This window comes from Haliotis rufescens, unplaced genomic scaffold (assembly GCF_023055435.1).
Source record: "Haliotis rufescens isolate VD_foot unplaced genomic scaffold, xgHalRufe1.0.p SCAF_5, whole genome shotgun sequence".
Taxonomy (NCBI): domain Eukaryota; kingdom Metazoa; phylum Mollusca; class Gastropoda; order Lepetellida; family Haliotidae; genus Haliotis; species Haliotis rufescens.
In genome coordinates, this window is record NW_025964223.1 from 36858495 (window position 1) to 36875037 (window position 16543).

General features: G+C 44.4%; 1 protein-coding gene across 8 annotated transcripts in view; it reads right to left on the reverse strand.

The window, feature by feature from the left end:
• The window catches only part of LOC124118528 (mitogen-activated protein kinase kinase kinase 15-like), a 104916-nt gene that overhangs the window by 9814 nt on the left and 78559 nt on the right, over positions 1-16543 (reverse strand). For all 8 annotated transcript variants that reach the window (XM_046480687.2, XM_046480686.2, XM_046480683.2 and 5 more), the window contains 8 exons: positions 16290-16461; positions 15835-15900; positions 14633-14711; positions 14417-14496; positions 14117-14222; positions 13749-13902; positions 13567-13659; positions 3790-3848 (listed from right to left, as the gene is read on the reverse strand). In XM_046480687.2, coding sequence (XP_046336643.1) covers positions 3790-3848; positions 13567-13659; positions 13749-13902; positions 14117-14222; positions 14417-14496; positions 14633-14711; positions 15835-15900; positions 16290-16461 — 809 coding nt within the window. The remainder of the gene's footprint in view (positions 1-3789; positions 3849-13566; positions 13660-13748; positions 13903-14116; positions 14223-14416; positions 14497-14632; positions 14712-15834; positions 15901-16289; positions 16462-16543) is intronic.

The following is a 16543-nucleotide window of genomic DNA, read 5'->3' on the forward strand; positions in this document are numbered from 1 at the left end:
GAGGTGAGGACAATGTCACGTTGTGTCACATGGTCCTGTCACAAGAATTATCTTGATATAGAGGTGAGAACAATGTCACATTGTGTCACATGGTCTGGCAGAAGCATTATCTCGATATAGAGGTAAGAACAATGTCACATTGTGTCACGTGGTCCTGTCAGAAGCATTATCTCCATATAGAGGTAAGAACAATGTCACATTGTGTCACGTGGTCTTGTCAGAAGCATTATCGCCATATAATGTTAAGGACAATGTCACGTTGTGTCACGTGGTCCTGTCAGAAGCATTATCTCGATATAGAGGTGAGGACAATGTCACATTGTGTCACATGGTCCTGTCACAAGAATTATCTCGATATAGAGGTAAGAACATTGTCACAATGTGTCACGTGGTCCTGTCAGAAGCATTATCTCCATATAGAGGTGAGGACAATGTCACATTGTGTCACGTGGTCCTGTCCTGTCAGAAGCCTTATCTCCATATAGAGGTGAGGACAATGTCACATTGTGTCACATGGTCCTGTCAGAAGCATTATCTCCAAATAGAGGCAAGAACAATGTCACATTGTGTCACGTGGTCCTGTCAGAAGCCTTATCTCCATATAGAGGTGAGGACAATGTCACATTGTGTCACGTGGTCCTGTCAGAACCATTATCTTGATATAGAGGTGAGGATAATGTGACATTGTGTCAAGTTGTCCCATCAGAAGCATTATCTCCATGTAGTGTTGAGGACAATGTCACGTGGTCCTGTCACAAAAATTATCTCCATATAGAGGTAAGAACAATGTCACATTATGTCACATAGTGGTCCTGTCAGAAGCATTATCTCCATATTGTGTTTAGGACAATGTCACATTGTGTCACGTGGTCCTGTCAGAAGCATTATCTCCATATAGTGTTAAGGACAATGTCACATTGTGTCACGTGGTCCTGTCAGAAGCTTAAGAAAGCTGCTTTCTAAGTGGCTAATGTTGACTTCCTGTTAGTCATTTTAGTAGTAGGTCATATTTCGCAAAAGGTTGTTCTGACGTGACCTGTAATGGGATGTCCTCGCTGATAGCGAGAACTTGTAGCTGATTTTAATGAGATTGAGGTAATCTAAGCATGTGATTAATCCTGTTTTCTTTATTTCAAGCATTAATTTGTTTGTTGTTAAGCAAGTTTATCTCTGCAGCCATTGTAATATGCAGCTACTAGCCGACTCATCTCACATCAAAACACGGGACAATGTACTCTCGGGCAGATGACCACTGAGTACGCTGATCACTGTGTTGGATAAATGAGACTGATTGATGAATGATTTCGGTAATTCATTGCAAATTAAGAGTGTCAGAGTCGGAATGCGAATGCGCAATGCGGGTCTAAATAGCACTGATTTTATCGGGTCCCATGTCACAATGTGTCACGTGGTCTTGTCAGCAACATTATCTCCATATAGTATTGAGGACAATGTGACATTGTGTCACATAGTCCTGTCAGAAGCATTATCTCCATATACTATTGAGGACAATGTCACATTGTGTCACGTGGTCCTGTCAGAAGCATTATCTCCATATAGAGGTAAGAACAATGTCACATTGTGTCACGTGGTCCTGTCAGAAGCATTATCTCAATATAAAGGTAAGAACAATGTCACATTGTGTCACGTGGTCCTGTCAGAACCATTATCTTGATATAGAGATGAGGACAATGTGACATTGTGTCACATAGTCCTGTCAGAAGCATTATCTCTATATAGTGTTGAGGACAATGTCACGTGGTCCTGTCAGAACCATTATCTTGATATAGAGGTGAGGACAATGTGACATTGTGTCACGTGGTCCTGTCATAAGCATTATCTCCATATAGTGTTGAGGACAATGTCACGTGGTCCTGTCAGAAGCATTATCTCCATATAGAGGTAAGAACAATGTTACATTGTCATGTGGTCCTGTCACAAGAATTATCTCCATATAGAGGTGAGGACAATGTCATGTGGTCCTGTCAGAACCACTATCAGCTTGAAGATCTTATTTGATTTGACAACACTAATCATGGCCATGGGATAACAGGCAGGCAGCCATTTTTTGTACTGATTATTACCAGAACTATGTTTGAACATTTGATAAATTAAGAGCTGGATGTTGGTGAAATGAGGTTGCGGGGAGAAAGATATTTGCAAACCTTGTACTGAGAGCAATCTAGTTTGTGCACTAATCGTTACAATACAACCGAGGGATGATATGGGCACATATTTGGTAAAAAAATACAAAGTTGAAATAAAGGACAAAAGTATGCAATAATAGTCAAACGTTACGAATAAATGTTACGAATTAAGGTCATAATACAAAACAGACAGACGCTGGTTAAAAAATACAAATTCGAAATAAAGGTTAAAAGCATGGAATACAATAAACACTAAACTGCTAAGTAATGTCAACAATAAAGAAACTTGAAATATTTTACGAATTGCAGCGGCATCTGCTATTGTCAACGTCCTTCAGCAGTTTAGTGTCATTTCATGTGCACTGACGTTCTTTATTACACACTGTTCTTTCTTTTCATATGACAACTTTTCGTAACATTTGACTATTATATGGCATACTTTTGACCAGGGGTCCGGAAAATTTAAAATCCCAATCGGACATTTGCATTTAGGCCACGCCCCCTTCAAATAGCGTATTTTAGTACGACTTTTCACACACATTACAAGTTTACGTATTCATAATATGATGAATTATGAATTGTTTCAATTTAAATTGTTTAATTCACCGGACAATTAATAACAAATAATATCATTTTAGATTTACATGGAAAAAATACGTTTGTTTCTGTTATAATAACGATCTGTTAACGTAGTGAACGGTCTAATTAATATTCATGAGTTATATTCATGAGTCTGCTCAAGTGTACGCGTTGTAACATTTGGATCGAGACTATTATCCCATATTTGGTTAACACGTGACCTCACGGGAAAAGTTTTTTTTTAAACTAAAGATTTTTTTAAAAACAAGACAGATAATTTAATCACAAATACTAAAATATCGTTGATAGCAATAGTTATTTGAATACTTTTTTCATCTGTACTTAATTATTGACCATAAAAAAATTGGATATCGATCGTCCGAGAAAGCAAAATGGCGGTCAATCAAGATTCAATATACAACTAGCTACTGAAAACAATAAAATCTGCAAATCCTCATTGTATGTCAACCAAGTGAATGTCGTTAGCCACGACTTACAAAATGATCGTCCAGACTTTGAGGGTTTGGCAGATCCGCTCGACTGATCTGCATCGGTCGACTGGCTGTCGTCACGCTTTCGCTTCTTGTCTGAGGTTACGTATCATAGCATTGTGAGGATTATGAGGTACATCGATGATGCAAGGTATTAATGTACAGTTGTAAACACCTTTCACTCAAATTAACAAGATGTTCTCAGTAATTAATCCTCGATTAATCAGTGTCAACTCAGTTTATTGCCTATTACAGTGATTGACAGATTGGACTATCATGTAGGTACGATGTATTTACAGCAATCAACGTGAGTTTTGACCTATATTTCAACTTTGTATTTTTTAACCAGCGTCTGTTTGTTTTGTATTTTGACCTGTATTAGTAACATTTAATACTTTATTCGTAACATTTGACTATAATTGCATACTTTTGTCCTTCATTTCAACTTTGTATTATTTGACGGAATGGCAGCCCAGAGGATGACCTATGTACACTTCTCGACAGTAACCACCACACCTTTGTGATATTGCAACAGCACAGAGCCAGCAACATATGCCCGAGGAAACACATACCTGCAGACAAGGTCTGGGACTTCAGAGCAAGATTTTGATCTTTATTGGACACCAGTAAACTGAAAGATACCAATGAAATACAAATTCAATCATAACTGAGCATAATGACAGCATGGACCGTTTCTCACAATAACAAACAATGCACAAGCAGTCAGTTGTGATGCAACAAGTATGTGACTTAACATCCAACTCCTCCTGACATCATCATGTCCATACAGGCCAGACAACCTGTATGTTTTGTAACACGATGTTGCCTGGCTCATGAAGTTGTCTCACAGGTATGATGTAATACAGGCACTGTGGCCTGCAGACTGGAGATCCAGTCACAAGGGGCTACAGCTGTGACTACAGACATACTAAGATACCCATATACCGGTATGTCTCACTCTGATAACAGGCACCGATGAGATACTGTAAAGCATGAAATTAATGCATCACAGAATTAATGCAAGTGTCGGCCCCTGGCGTGTAACGTGTCATGAAATTAATGTGAGTACCTATCTTTGAACTATAAAAAGTAAGTAAATGATAACACGAAGACTGAAGATTAAGTATTCCATGATATAGTAGGGTGTGATAGTCGTATAGGAATAATATCATCACATGCTTAACTTCAACTGCTTGACATGTGATCTTACTACCATGAAATTAAAATCAGGAAATTCAAATAACACAGATTCAAATGAGAGAGGTTTTGTGACCCAGAAGTCTGTACATTGTGTGAAGACACAATGCCACTCAGAAAGTGGTCAAATGTAATAAATGTCATATTTGGGATAGCACTTTCTCAGTAAAATACAGATTCTTGTACTTTTTGGGTTGAGTCCCATCCAGGACCTTACAAAGAACATGTTTTCCCAAATATGACATTTGTTACAGAAGACTGTACAGGTTCTGTAACATGTGTTAGCTCAATCCTTTGAACGTAAATGAGCTGTGTTATCTATTCACCAAGACTGCAGTACTGGACAATTTCAATACGTGGGTGAGCAGTGTTTTGCTTCTAATTATAAGATTATTTGACAAGACTCCATCATACATGTACATGGTTGGTGACTGTCATAACTGCTTGATTAACTTGTGTAAATAATATGACCAGACTTGGACGTGGTGAGAAGCACTCTAGAATTCAGTTACATTGTTCATAATGAGCTACGTTAGCAATCACTCTGTTAGTGCACACCCTACAAAGAGCCAAAGGCAGAAACACACCCCATTAACACCAGAATTAAAGAGCACAAAACTTCAACCATCATATCAGACAGTAAATCAGCCATCTTTGACCATATCAGCAACTGCCCTAACCACATCAACTGGGAAAATGTCCAAATCCTCCCCAACAACCTCCATGACTTCACTAAATGAAAACTAACAGAAGCAGTCTACATTCTCCGCCCAAAGCCATCAATCAACAGAGATCAAGGCTATTTCATCCCACCCGCCTACTATGAACTCATTAAGCAATAATCACCCCACCTGTGTATACTTATCCTATTTAATTGGCTTCCCAATCATGTTCTCTGTCCATCACGTTGTGACAGTATTATCCTTCTGTTGTCATTGTTTAACCTGTTTAATCTCTCACTTGCATGCAATTGTTATTACTGTTAATCCTCCACCTACTTTATATACTGAACAACACAAGTTCCTGTGACATTGAATAAGATTTAATGCAAAGTTATGTTTTTTACCAAATCTGAAACAATTTCTGTTTGGTGCAGATAAAAGACTCCTGTAAGTGTTCAAATGGATTAATTTGCCATACTGACTTCAGAAAATGCGTGATTTCATAAAAAACATGATCATGCCAAAATGTCAATTTACAAATCAAGACTGTGTGTGTCCACCTCTGGTTGGGATGCAAGCAACACATCTTCGTCTCATAGAATGGGCCAGGCGTCGCACAAAGTCCTGTGGGATATCTGTCTATATCTGCTGGAGCATGTTTCGAAGTTCCTGGAGTGTCTGTGGAACACGTGGTTGACGTCGAAGGCGCCGATCCATCTTATCCCACATGTGCTCGATTGGTGAGAGATCAGGGGAGCGAGCCGGCCAGTGGATGACATTCACATTGTTTCGTTGAAGAGAATCCTGGGCGTTGTCATGTTGAAAAGTAAAGCCTGGGCCATGACGACGCAAAAACGGTAGAACAACAGGGCTGATGATCTCGTCGCGGTAGCGCTGTCCATTGAGATTTCCCTCTACCACTATCAAACGGGACCTCTGTCTTGCTGTAATCCCACCCCATACCATAACGCTACCGCCCCCGAATTGATCTTCTTCCATGACACAATGGTTGACGTAACGCTCACCTCGACGTCTGTGCACTGGAATCCGTCTATCGCTGTGGCTGAGGAGAAAACAAGACTCGTCAGTGAATAGAACTTGTTCCCATTGCATGGCCGTCCAGCGCGGACGCTGTCTGCACCACTGTAGACGTGCTTGACGGTGGTCTCCTGTCAAAATGGGACGTCTGGCAGGTCTTCTGGCGACAATCCCTGCACATCTGAGGCGACGCCGTACGGTTTGTGAAGATATCTGTCGAAGGCCAGGGATGCTTCTTGCAGTCACTGTTGCTGGCTGGAATCGATTTCGTAGGTGTGTTGTTCGAATCCAGTTGTCTTGTCGATTATTGGTTACGCATGGTCTGCCTTTCCGATGATGGTCTCTGACTGCATTCGTCTGTTGCCAACGTTGCAATAAACACCAAATGGCGTTACTGTGGATGTTATATTGTCTTGCAACATCACGTTGCCTCGATCCTGCTTCAAGCATACTAATGGCTTGCAGACGCTCATTTTTGGACAGGCTTGGTATTTCGTAATGTTCACTAATTGTGTAATTTTGTTGTTTTTCTGAGTGGTTGTCAGCACGATGCTAAACAATGCACATGGAATCCCGTTAACACACGTTTTTATACCCATTCTTGGGTTGTGAAATGCATGGGGCTTGCATAAAGTCAACTTTTGCATGGAATGCATGCTTTTCTGTAGCAGTTGCGTTTTTGTGACTTGATTCCATACCTGTACTACAATATTGAAAACATAACTTTACTTGTTTGAAAAATACACGAAAATATTGGTGTCATAGGAACTTTTGTTGTTGAGTATATATTCTGTACCATGTTCTTTATTTAACCTTGCTTGAAAACGATATAAGGATCTCTACCAAAACATCGCCTTTACCGTAAATAAAGACGCTGTTATCCATTAACTGTCTTATTTTGCCATCCGTCAACTTCTAATTAATGCCTAGCAAACAAATTAACACATACCAATGATATAGTCTCATTTACAAGAGAGGGATTAGATCTCACTCACATAACACACACCTATGATTATAGTCTCGATTACAAGAGGGGGGGGGGGGGGTAAAACTCACCCTGATAACACACACCTATGATATAGTCTCAATAACAAGAGGGGGGTCTAGAACTCACTCTGATAACACACACCGATGATATAGTCTCAATTACAAGAGGGGGCTAGAACTCACTCTGATATCACACACCGATGATATAGTCTCATGTACAAGAATGGGGGCTAGAACTCACTCTGATATCACACACCGATGATATAGTCTCATGTACAAGAATGGGGGCTAGAACTCACTCTGATATCACACACCGATGATATAGTCTCATGTACAAGAATGGGGACTAGAACTCACTCTGATATCACACACCGATGCTAAAGTCTCAATTACAAGAGGGGAGTCTAGAACTCACTCTGATAACACACACCGATGCTAAAGTCTCATGTACAAGAATGGGGGCTAGAACTCACTCTGATAACACACACCGATGATATAGTCTCAATTACAAGAATAGGGACTAGAACTCACTCTGATATCACACACCGATGATATAGTCTCAATTACAAGAGGGGCGCTAGAACTCACTCTGATAACACACACCGATGATATAGTCTCAATTGCAAGAGGGGGGCTAGAACTCATTCTGATATCACACACCGATGATATAGTCTCAATTACAAGAGGGAGGGGGGATAGAACTCATTCTGATATCACACACCGATGATATAGTCTCAATTACAAGAGGGGGGCTAGAACTCACTCTGATATCACAAACCGATGATATTTGTAGAATTTTCCTATTCGGAATATTCTATAGAAATACGTTACCACTTGTTATACCAAGGCTGTTGTCTCCCACAACTGCTCTTATAGCAAAATCTACCACAGAGATCTCAATTACCTCATGCAGCACGTGCATAGCCACCTCAGCTGCCATGTAACACCCTTCACTCTTGTCTCTAGCGAGAGCAAGTGCTCGGGGGACGGTCGGGGGTGCAGCAGCCCAAGTGGTAACGTATTACTATAGAATATTCCAAATAGGAAAATTCTACAAATTACATTAAGTAATACAGTACCACTGTTATACCAAGGCTGATTACCACAGTAGGCCGTGGGGAGACATACAACCCGAACCTGACTGCTCGTGTTCCTTCTGACCAGCGGAAGTAAACAACAAGGCGGAAGCACTCGATGCGCATGCTCCCAGCTCCCTATAGGAATACCAAAGCACTGACAAGCGCATACCGTAAGGCTCAATCGTCTTTGCCAAACGATTGGTGACTCCAAACGGCCTCACTGGATAGGTATTTCATCAGCGCAGCAGAGAACACAGTATCAGTGTGAGCTAAATCTTAGATCAGGTTAAACAGTCGATATTCGGACTGTATATCCCAGAGCAAGCCTACTTCAAGTATGCATTAGGCGCGACCTAATTCCAGTATTTGTAAGCATGCATTACAAGGTTGGAATACATGACAGACAATTAAATAAATAATTGTCAAAATACAAATAAGGACAAAACACACAAAAAGCCGCCCTCACCTGTGGTGTGAGTGCGCTGGTTTGCGGGACCCCCACTCCTGTACCCACGGCAGTGGGAACATTGGAGTAGACCCAGATTGACCCCCGTGCAAGGTCTGACGCCTGAGGAGTTCGGAATTGCACTGGGCACACCCCTTAGATGACGGTGCACACCCTCAGCGTCTTCATCAGAAACCTTTCTGAGGTAATGATTGGCAAAAACCGAGTCAGAACGCAAGTAACAACCTCTCAATATTCTGTGAACAGAGATAATTGGAGTGTAGGGCAAATGTTGCCGCTAGCGCCCTGATCTCGTGCGGGTTTGACCCCGCAACCGGTAACCCCTGATACCGGTATGCCAGATTGATGACAGAACAAAGCCATAACGCAATCAAGTTGCGAGTTATGTCAGCAGTGCGATAAGGGTTACACGATATGAACAGACGGTCATGCCCTTGTCTGCGTTCATTCAAGGCCTTAAGATAATACTTAAGGGCCCTAACCGGACACAGTGATCTGTCCTCAGTATCAGCAGGATGTAAGATTTCCTTGAGTGATCTTACACTGAATTCTCTCTCCGTTTGGCCAAATTTCTGATTCTTAGCGACGAAGCCCATGAGCAGGCCCAGGCGGACCTCTCCTTCGTCGCCCCTATCGAATCATACTTTAGTGACATCGAGTGTATGAATCTCAGACACACGTGCCACCGTGGCAAAGGAGAGGAGAAATGCTGTTTTCCAAGTCACATGCCGAAATGAAGCACTACTCAAGGGTTCATACGGAGCTTCCGTAAGTGATTTCAACACTAAGGAAAGTTCCCAGGCAGGAGCCCGAAGGCGGCCTTTCTTAAGATCTTGCTGTTTGAAACCCTTGATAATACCCTGAACCACTGTGTCTTTTGAGAAACTGGTACCCATAGGAACGTCCCGTACCGTAGCAACGAAAGAGACATAGTTGGCAATGGAACACCCGGAGAGTTTCCGGGTCTCTCGTAAGTGAGACATGAAACGAGCAACGTCCTGCACAGATATCTGGCGAATGAATGTGATGTTTACAACACCACTTCGTGAAAATAGCCCAGCGTGCATTATACACCTTCTGGGTAGAATCACGATGCATACTAACGTATGCCCGAGACTCGAGACGAGAAAAACCTTTACTCCTCAGTCGCTCGGTGACAACATCCACGCGTGCAGATTGAACTGCCCATCGTTTGGATGAAGTTGACGGGTGTGAGGGTGGATCAGGAGATCCGGTCTCACAGGCAGTGGAAGTGGCGACTGTGTGACCTGGGCCAGCAAGTCGGGGTACCACGATCTGTTCGGCCACATGGGCGCGATCAGCAACATTCAACAGCGAACTCCTCGGAGCCGGCTTAGAATGAGTGGTATTAACGCCGTCGGCGGGTAAGCCTCCATGCCCGTCCAGTCTAACGCGAGAGCATCATGATCGATGGCCCTCGGGTCCGGGACTGGTGATACTAACAACGGGAGTTGATTGTTGAACCTTGTTGCGAACAGGTCGACCATCGGACGACCCAGACGTTCATAGCCACTGAAACACTACTGGATTGAGCATCCAATCCGTGGGGCTCGGATCCCGAGGCCTCGACAGAGCGTCTGCCAGTACGTTCTGCACACCGGGAATGTGACGGGCGCGTACCTGGCACGGGACACTGTCCACCAGAGCGTAAAACTCGAACGTGAGATCGAGTAGCGGGTGACTGTGGGTTCCCCCAAGTTTGTTCACATAAGACGCTACCGTCGTGTTGTCGGTCGCCAGCATGAGCCGGGCGTCGACGAGACAATGCTTCCAGTGATTGACGGCTTGGACTTCCCCTAGTTCCCCTTCTTCCCGTGAAAGGGCTGCTGATTGCCCTTACCGGAGCCCTCAGGGCGGTGCTTCTTCCCGGAAGAAGAAGGACCCGACCCCTTAGACTTGCCGGCCGCAGCATCCTGGGGGGCACTCCCCTTAGGGGCACCACCCAGGCGTCTATGCAGGGACCCAACAAGATCGAGTGTGTGCCGAGAGGCCTCGGCAGACGAAGAAGCCTGTTGTTCTTACAGAACCCCAGGGATCTTGTTATTAAAAAGGGTCCGCGCAGACCAAGGCTGCGAAAGGAGCACTTCCTGGTTGGCAGCGTCCAACCCCGAGGCGGCAAGATACGCATAGCGCCTCAGAAAATGGCAGGTGCCGGAAATAAAGGCAGAAGCCCTGGCAACGTACTCAAGGGAAGCATTTAAACCAAGCAAGCATTTGTAAATGCACTGGTCTCTGTCTGTGGGAGAACCTTCGACCAGACTGGTCGCTGCAGCCAAGTACGTGTCTCTGTGAGACATGGCAAGCATGGCGTGCCGAGCGAGGGTGTCCAGCTGCTGCAAGGTAGCCTGCGTTACCGTAGCAGCCGGTGGGGCACAGACACCCAACCGCTCAACATGGGCCTCCGCGGTAGGACCAGCCTCGGGAAAGGCAAGGTCATGAACAGGGAATGAACCCTTTCTCCAAGACGGGGGAGGCAACGGGAGACCTCGACCGGAGGCCACCGCTAATGCTTTCTCCAAGGAAGGCTTGATCCCGCGCAACAAGGTTGATGCTGGGAAAGCCTTGTCGGAAGACTCCTCGAATACCTCGGCGGAACCCACAGAGCTGTGGATTCCCTGCGGTACCGGCAGGGGCTTAGGCATGTCCTCAAAGAGGTCATAAACCATAGCCATGCGGTCCTTAACCGATAGCGGGAGCAACGGTTCGGGTGAAGGACTGCCGCCGTACCGGTGGACCTAGCGTCCGCACCCGCGGCCACCGAAGAGGCCGGGGACGGAACAGCCAGCGGCCTATCCTGAGATAAGGCCGCCAGCTTGGAGTCCACAAGTTTAGAAAGTAATGCTGTGACGGAATCCCTGGACAGCCCAAGGGCCGCCAAGGGATCCGACGCAGCCGTGGAGGTGGTACCCGCAAGGGGACCCAGACCGGACGAACCGGCCACCACAGGGGTGGAAACAGACTTCACATACAGCCTGTAGCGCTCGAACACCACAGGCCCCAGACCCTCGCACAGGGTGCACCGGGTGTCCCTGCAAGGAACCCTGCACCGTGGGCAACGATCGTTGGGATCAAAGCTAAGCGACGGGGAATGCTCACTAAAGGAGTCCTGTTCCACCAAGACAATGCTCCTGTTCACAAATCCGTGGTTGCCATGTCAGAAATCCATGATTGTGGCTTCGAACTCATTGTCCATCCCCCTTATTCACCTGATTTGGCCCCGTCAGACTTCCACCTGTTTCCCAAAATGAAAAAGGAACTACCCGGTCGCCATTTTCCTAGTAATGATGACGTCATTTCCGCTGTGAATGACTTTTTTAGGGTGGCTGAAGAAAATTTCTTCTTGACCGGCAGCCAGGCCTTGCAGCATCGCTGGCAAAAGTGTGTAAACCTGGAAGGGGACTATGTGAAAACCATCGACTTGGTACGGGTCTTTCACAGTTAGGCTTAGAACTTTTCAGCCAGCCCTTGTAGTCTCATGTACAAGAATGGGGGCTAGAACTCACTCTGATAACACACACCCATGATATAGTCTCAATTACAAGAGGGGGGCTAGAACTCACTCTGATAACACACACCAATGATATAGTCTCAATTACAAGAATGGGGACTAGAACTAACTGATAACACACACCGATGATGTAGTCTCAATTACAAGAATGGGGGCTAGAACTCACTCTGATAACACACACCGATGATATAGTCTCAATTACAAGTATGGGGGCTAGAACTCACTCTGATATCACACACGGATGACATAGTCTCAGTTACAAGTATGGGGGCTAGAACTTACTCTGATATCACACACCGATGCTAAAGTCTCAATTACAAGTATGGGGGCTAGAACTCACTCTGATATCACACACGGATGCTAAAGTCTCAATTACAAGTATGGGGGCTAGAACTTACTCTGATATCACACACCGATGCTAAAGTCTCAATTACAAGTATGGGGGCTAGAACTTACTCTGATATCACACACGGATGCTAAAGTCTCAATTACAAGTATGGGGGCTAGAACTCACTCTGATATCACACACGGATGCTAAAGTCTCAATTACAAGTATGGGGGCTAGAACTTACTCTGATATCACACACCGATGCTAAAGTCTCAATTACAAGTATGGGGGCTAGAACTTACTCTGATATCACACACCGATGCTAAAGTCTCAATTACAAGTATGGGGGCTAGAACTTACTCTGATATCACACACCGATGCTAAAGTCTCAATTACAAGTATGGGGGCTAGAACTCACTCTGATATCACACACGGATGACATAGTCTCAATTACAAGTATGGGGGCTAGAACTTACTCTGATATCACACACCGATGCTAAAGTCTCAATTACAAGTATGGGGGCTAGAACTTACTCTGATATCACACACCGATGCTAAAGTCTCAATTACAAGTATGGGGGCTAGAACTCACTCTGATATCACACACGGATGACATAGTCTCAATTACAAGTATGGGGGCTAGAACTTACTCTGATATCACACACCGATGCTAAAGTCTCAATTACAAGTATGGGGGCTAGAACTTACTCTGATATCACACACGGATGACATAGTCTCAATTACAAGTATGGGGGCTAGAACTTACTCTGATATCACACACCGATGCTAAAGTCTCAATTACAAGTATGGGGGCTAGAACTTACTCTGATATCACACACCGATGCTAAAGTCTCAATTACAAGTATGGGGGCTAGAACTTACTCTGATATCACACACCGATGCTAAAGTCTCAATTACAAGTATGGGGGCTAGAACTTACTCTGATATCACACACGGATGCTAAAGTCTCAATTACAAGTATGGGGGCTAGAACTTACTCTGATATCACACACGGATGCTAAAGTCTCATTAACAGGAGGGGGGGGGGGGGGCTAGAACTCACGAGAGATGTGCTACTTGCAACTTCTTCTCCTCTATGGATCTGTGGAGCAGGTTCTGGTAGGACCTCTGCACCTCCACGAGCTCCTTCAACAGCCTGCACACACAAGACAAGAGTCAGTATCCATCACTAAGTAAGTATCCAACATATGGCAGTACATGACACTCCTGTACACCTGGACCTACCTGAAGTTCTCCTCCTCCACATGCTCCAGTTCAGACTGCAGTTCCCGACCAGCTGCCTTCCTGAACGACAACGGTTTGAGTGAGTTGGCAGATGATACCCCGGAGGTGACTACCTCATCCTCCATCTGGTCTCCTGACACTTGACCATCAAACTCTGCCAATACAACAAAACAACAGATTGTTCAGCATATCCTGCCTGGAGCCAGTATGACAAGTACAGATTGTTCCGCATATCCTACCTGGAGCCAGTATGACAAGTACAGATTGTTCAGCATATCCTACCTGGAGCCAGTATGACAAGTACAGATTGTTCAGCATATCCTCCCTGGAGCCAGTATGACAAGTACAGATTGTTCCGCATATCCTACCTGGAGCCAGTATAACCAGGGTGGTCTGCACAGCTCCTCGTACCAAGCCATCCAGGGCAAACATCCAGTGGGGCTGAATCTTGTGCGTCTTCAGACATGTGCTCACCTGCATCAACACAATTCATTATCTTCCCATGTTGGTAATGAATGACAACACTATTTTGAGATATGATGCTGTAGTTGTTGACATCACACTACAGGCCATGTAAACTATCAACCCGATATTAAACACTTATACTTCTCAAGAGTAGTATATAGAGCCTAGGCCTTGTTGGCCATGTATGACAGATTAAAACTCACTGCTTCATGCAAGACATAGAGAGCTAGTTGGATTTCCATCAGTGCTGTCTGGTCAAATGTCAGGCTATCTCTCAGCTCATCTGTAACAGAAATCACATGCTCCAACACTGTACACAATCACATCATTACCATACCCAACTTCAAGTATAAGAAAAGTAAAACTACACAGTAAAACAGTTAGAAATGAGCAGCCTGGGTAGAGAGCAAATCACCTACCTAGGGCTGTATTGATAGCTCGCACATTAGGGTCCAATATATGTCCTCGAATACCATTCAACAGGCACTTGAGATGATCCTGTAACAGAATCATGTTAATGTATGTAATCAGTCCTTGCACCAGTTGTCTTCAGGTTCCTGGTGTGGCTTATATATCAGTAGAACCAGAAGTCTTGGTATATATCTGTATACCAAGAAGCCTTGGTATGTCCCTGTGTGACTCAGAAACTTTGTTATAAATCTATGTGACTCAAAGTCAGGGTTCATAACTGTGCAGTCAGAGCAATGGTATATACCTGTGTGACTCGGAGTCTTGGGACATACCTGCGAGTTGAAGGCTTGGAATATACCTGTAAGACTTTGACATTTGTTATATGTATGTGCCACTCAGAGTCTTGGGACATACCTGTGTGACTGAGTCTTGGGATATACCTCTGTGACTGAGTCTTGGGATATACCTGTGTGACTGAGTCTTGGGTTATACCTGTGTGACTGAGTCTTGGGATATACCTGTGTGACTGAGTCTTGGGATATACCTGTGTGACTGAGTCTTGGGATATACCTGTGTGACTGAGTCTTGGGATATACCTGTGTGACTGAGTCTTGGGATATACCTGTGTGACTCTGAGTCTTGGTATATACCTGTGTGACTCTGAGTCTTGGTATATACCTGTGTGACTCTGAGTCTTGGGATATACCTGTGTGACTCTGAGTCTTGGTATATACCTGTGTGACTCTGAGTCTTGGTATATACCTGTGTGATTCTAAGTCTTGGGATATACCTGTGTGACTGAGTCTTGGGATATACCTGTGTGACTGAGTCTTGGGTTATACCTGTGTGACTGAGTCTTGGGATATACCTGTGTGACTGAGTCTTGGGATATACCTGTGTGACTGAGTCTTGGGATATACGTGTGTGGCTGAGTCTTGGGATATACCTGTGTGACTGAGTCTTGGTATATACCTGTGTGACTGAGTCTTGGGATATACCTGTGTGACTGAGTCTTGGGATATACCTGTGTGACTCTGAGTCTTGGTATATACCTGTGTGACTCTGAGTCTTGGTATATACCTGTGTGACTCTGAGTCTTGGGATATATCTGCGACTTGAATCCTTGTCCTTGGTACAGATCTGCAGGTACATATCTACAGATTAGAAGCCTTGGAAAATATCTGAAACTTGATGCCAATCAACTACTTACAGTGGCAAGTTTCGGATTTGACATGGTGGCATCCCTGTGAAGGAGCAACAGCCACTGGTTACAGATCTGTAACAGAATAAGACGAACAGGTTATTGGTCACATAGAGTGATGTTGGGTTGTTCATCTTACAGTGATGGACTGTATAATTATGTCACAGAAGCGTGAGGGAGATTTTCGCAGCTTTTAGCAATATTCCAGCAATATCACAGCAGGGAACACCACAAATGGTTCTCACATTGTACCCATGTCGGGAATCGAACCTGGGTCCTCGGCCTGACAAGTGAACGCTTTAACCACTAGGCTACCTGACCACCCCTCTCGAAGACGAAGGGGAATAACAGATGATGGGTTGTTCATCTTACAGAATGGGGTGTACAATCATCTCACAGAAGGGGAAAAACCGATTAACCAATTTTGGGTTGTACAATAATCTTTGTATGCTTTGTATGATAACCTCCTCGGTGTCTTGAATGAGTATCTGTACAAGTGTGGAGCGCCTCTCCGAGTCCTTCCTCAGCAAGAAGAAGCCCCCTTCCCTGGAGGTTGAACTGTCATGTGAGCTGTGGTCCACGTCGATGTCCGGTGATAGCATCACTGTGCTGGTCGGGGACAAGATGGAGTCCGTACTGAAACAACAACACAATACTAGCCTGGGAGCATAGGCAGGAGATACACACTGGCCACATCACCACAATACTAGCCTGGGAG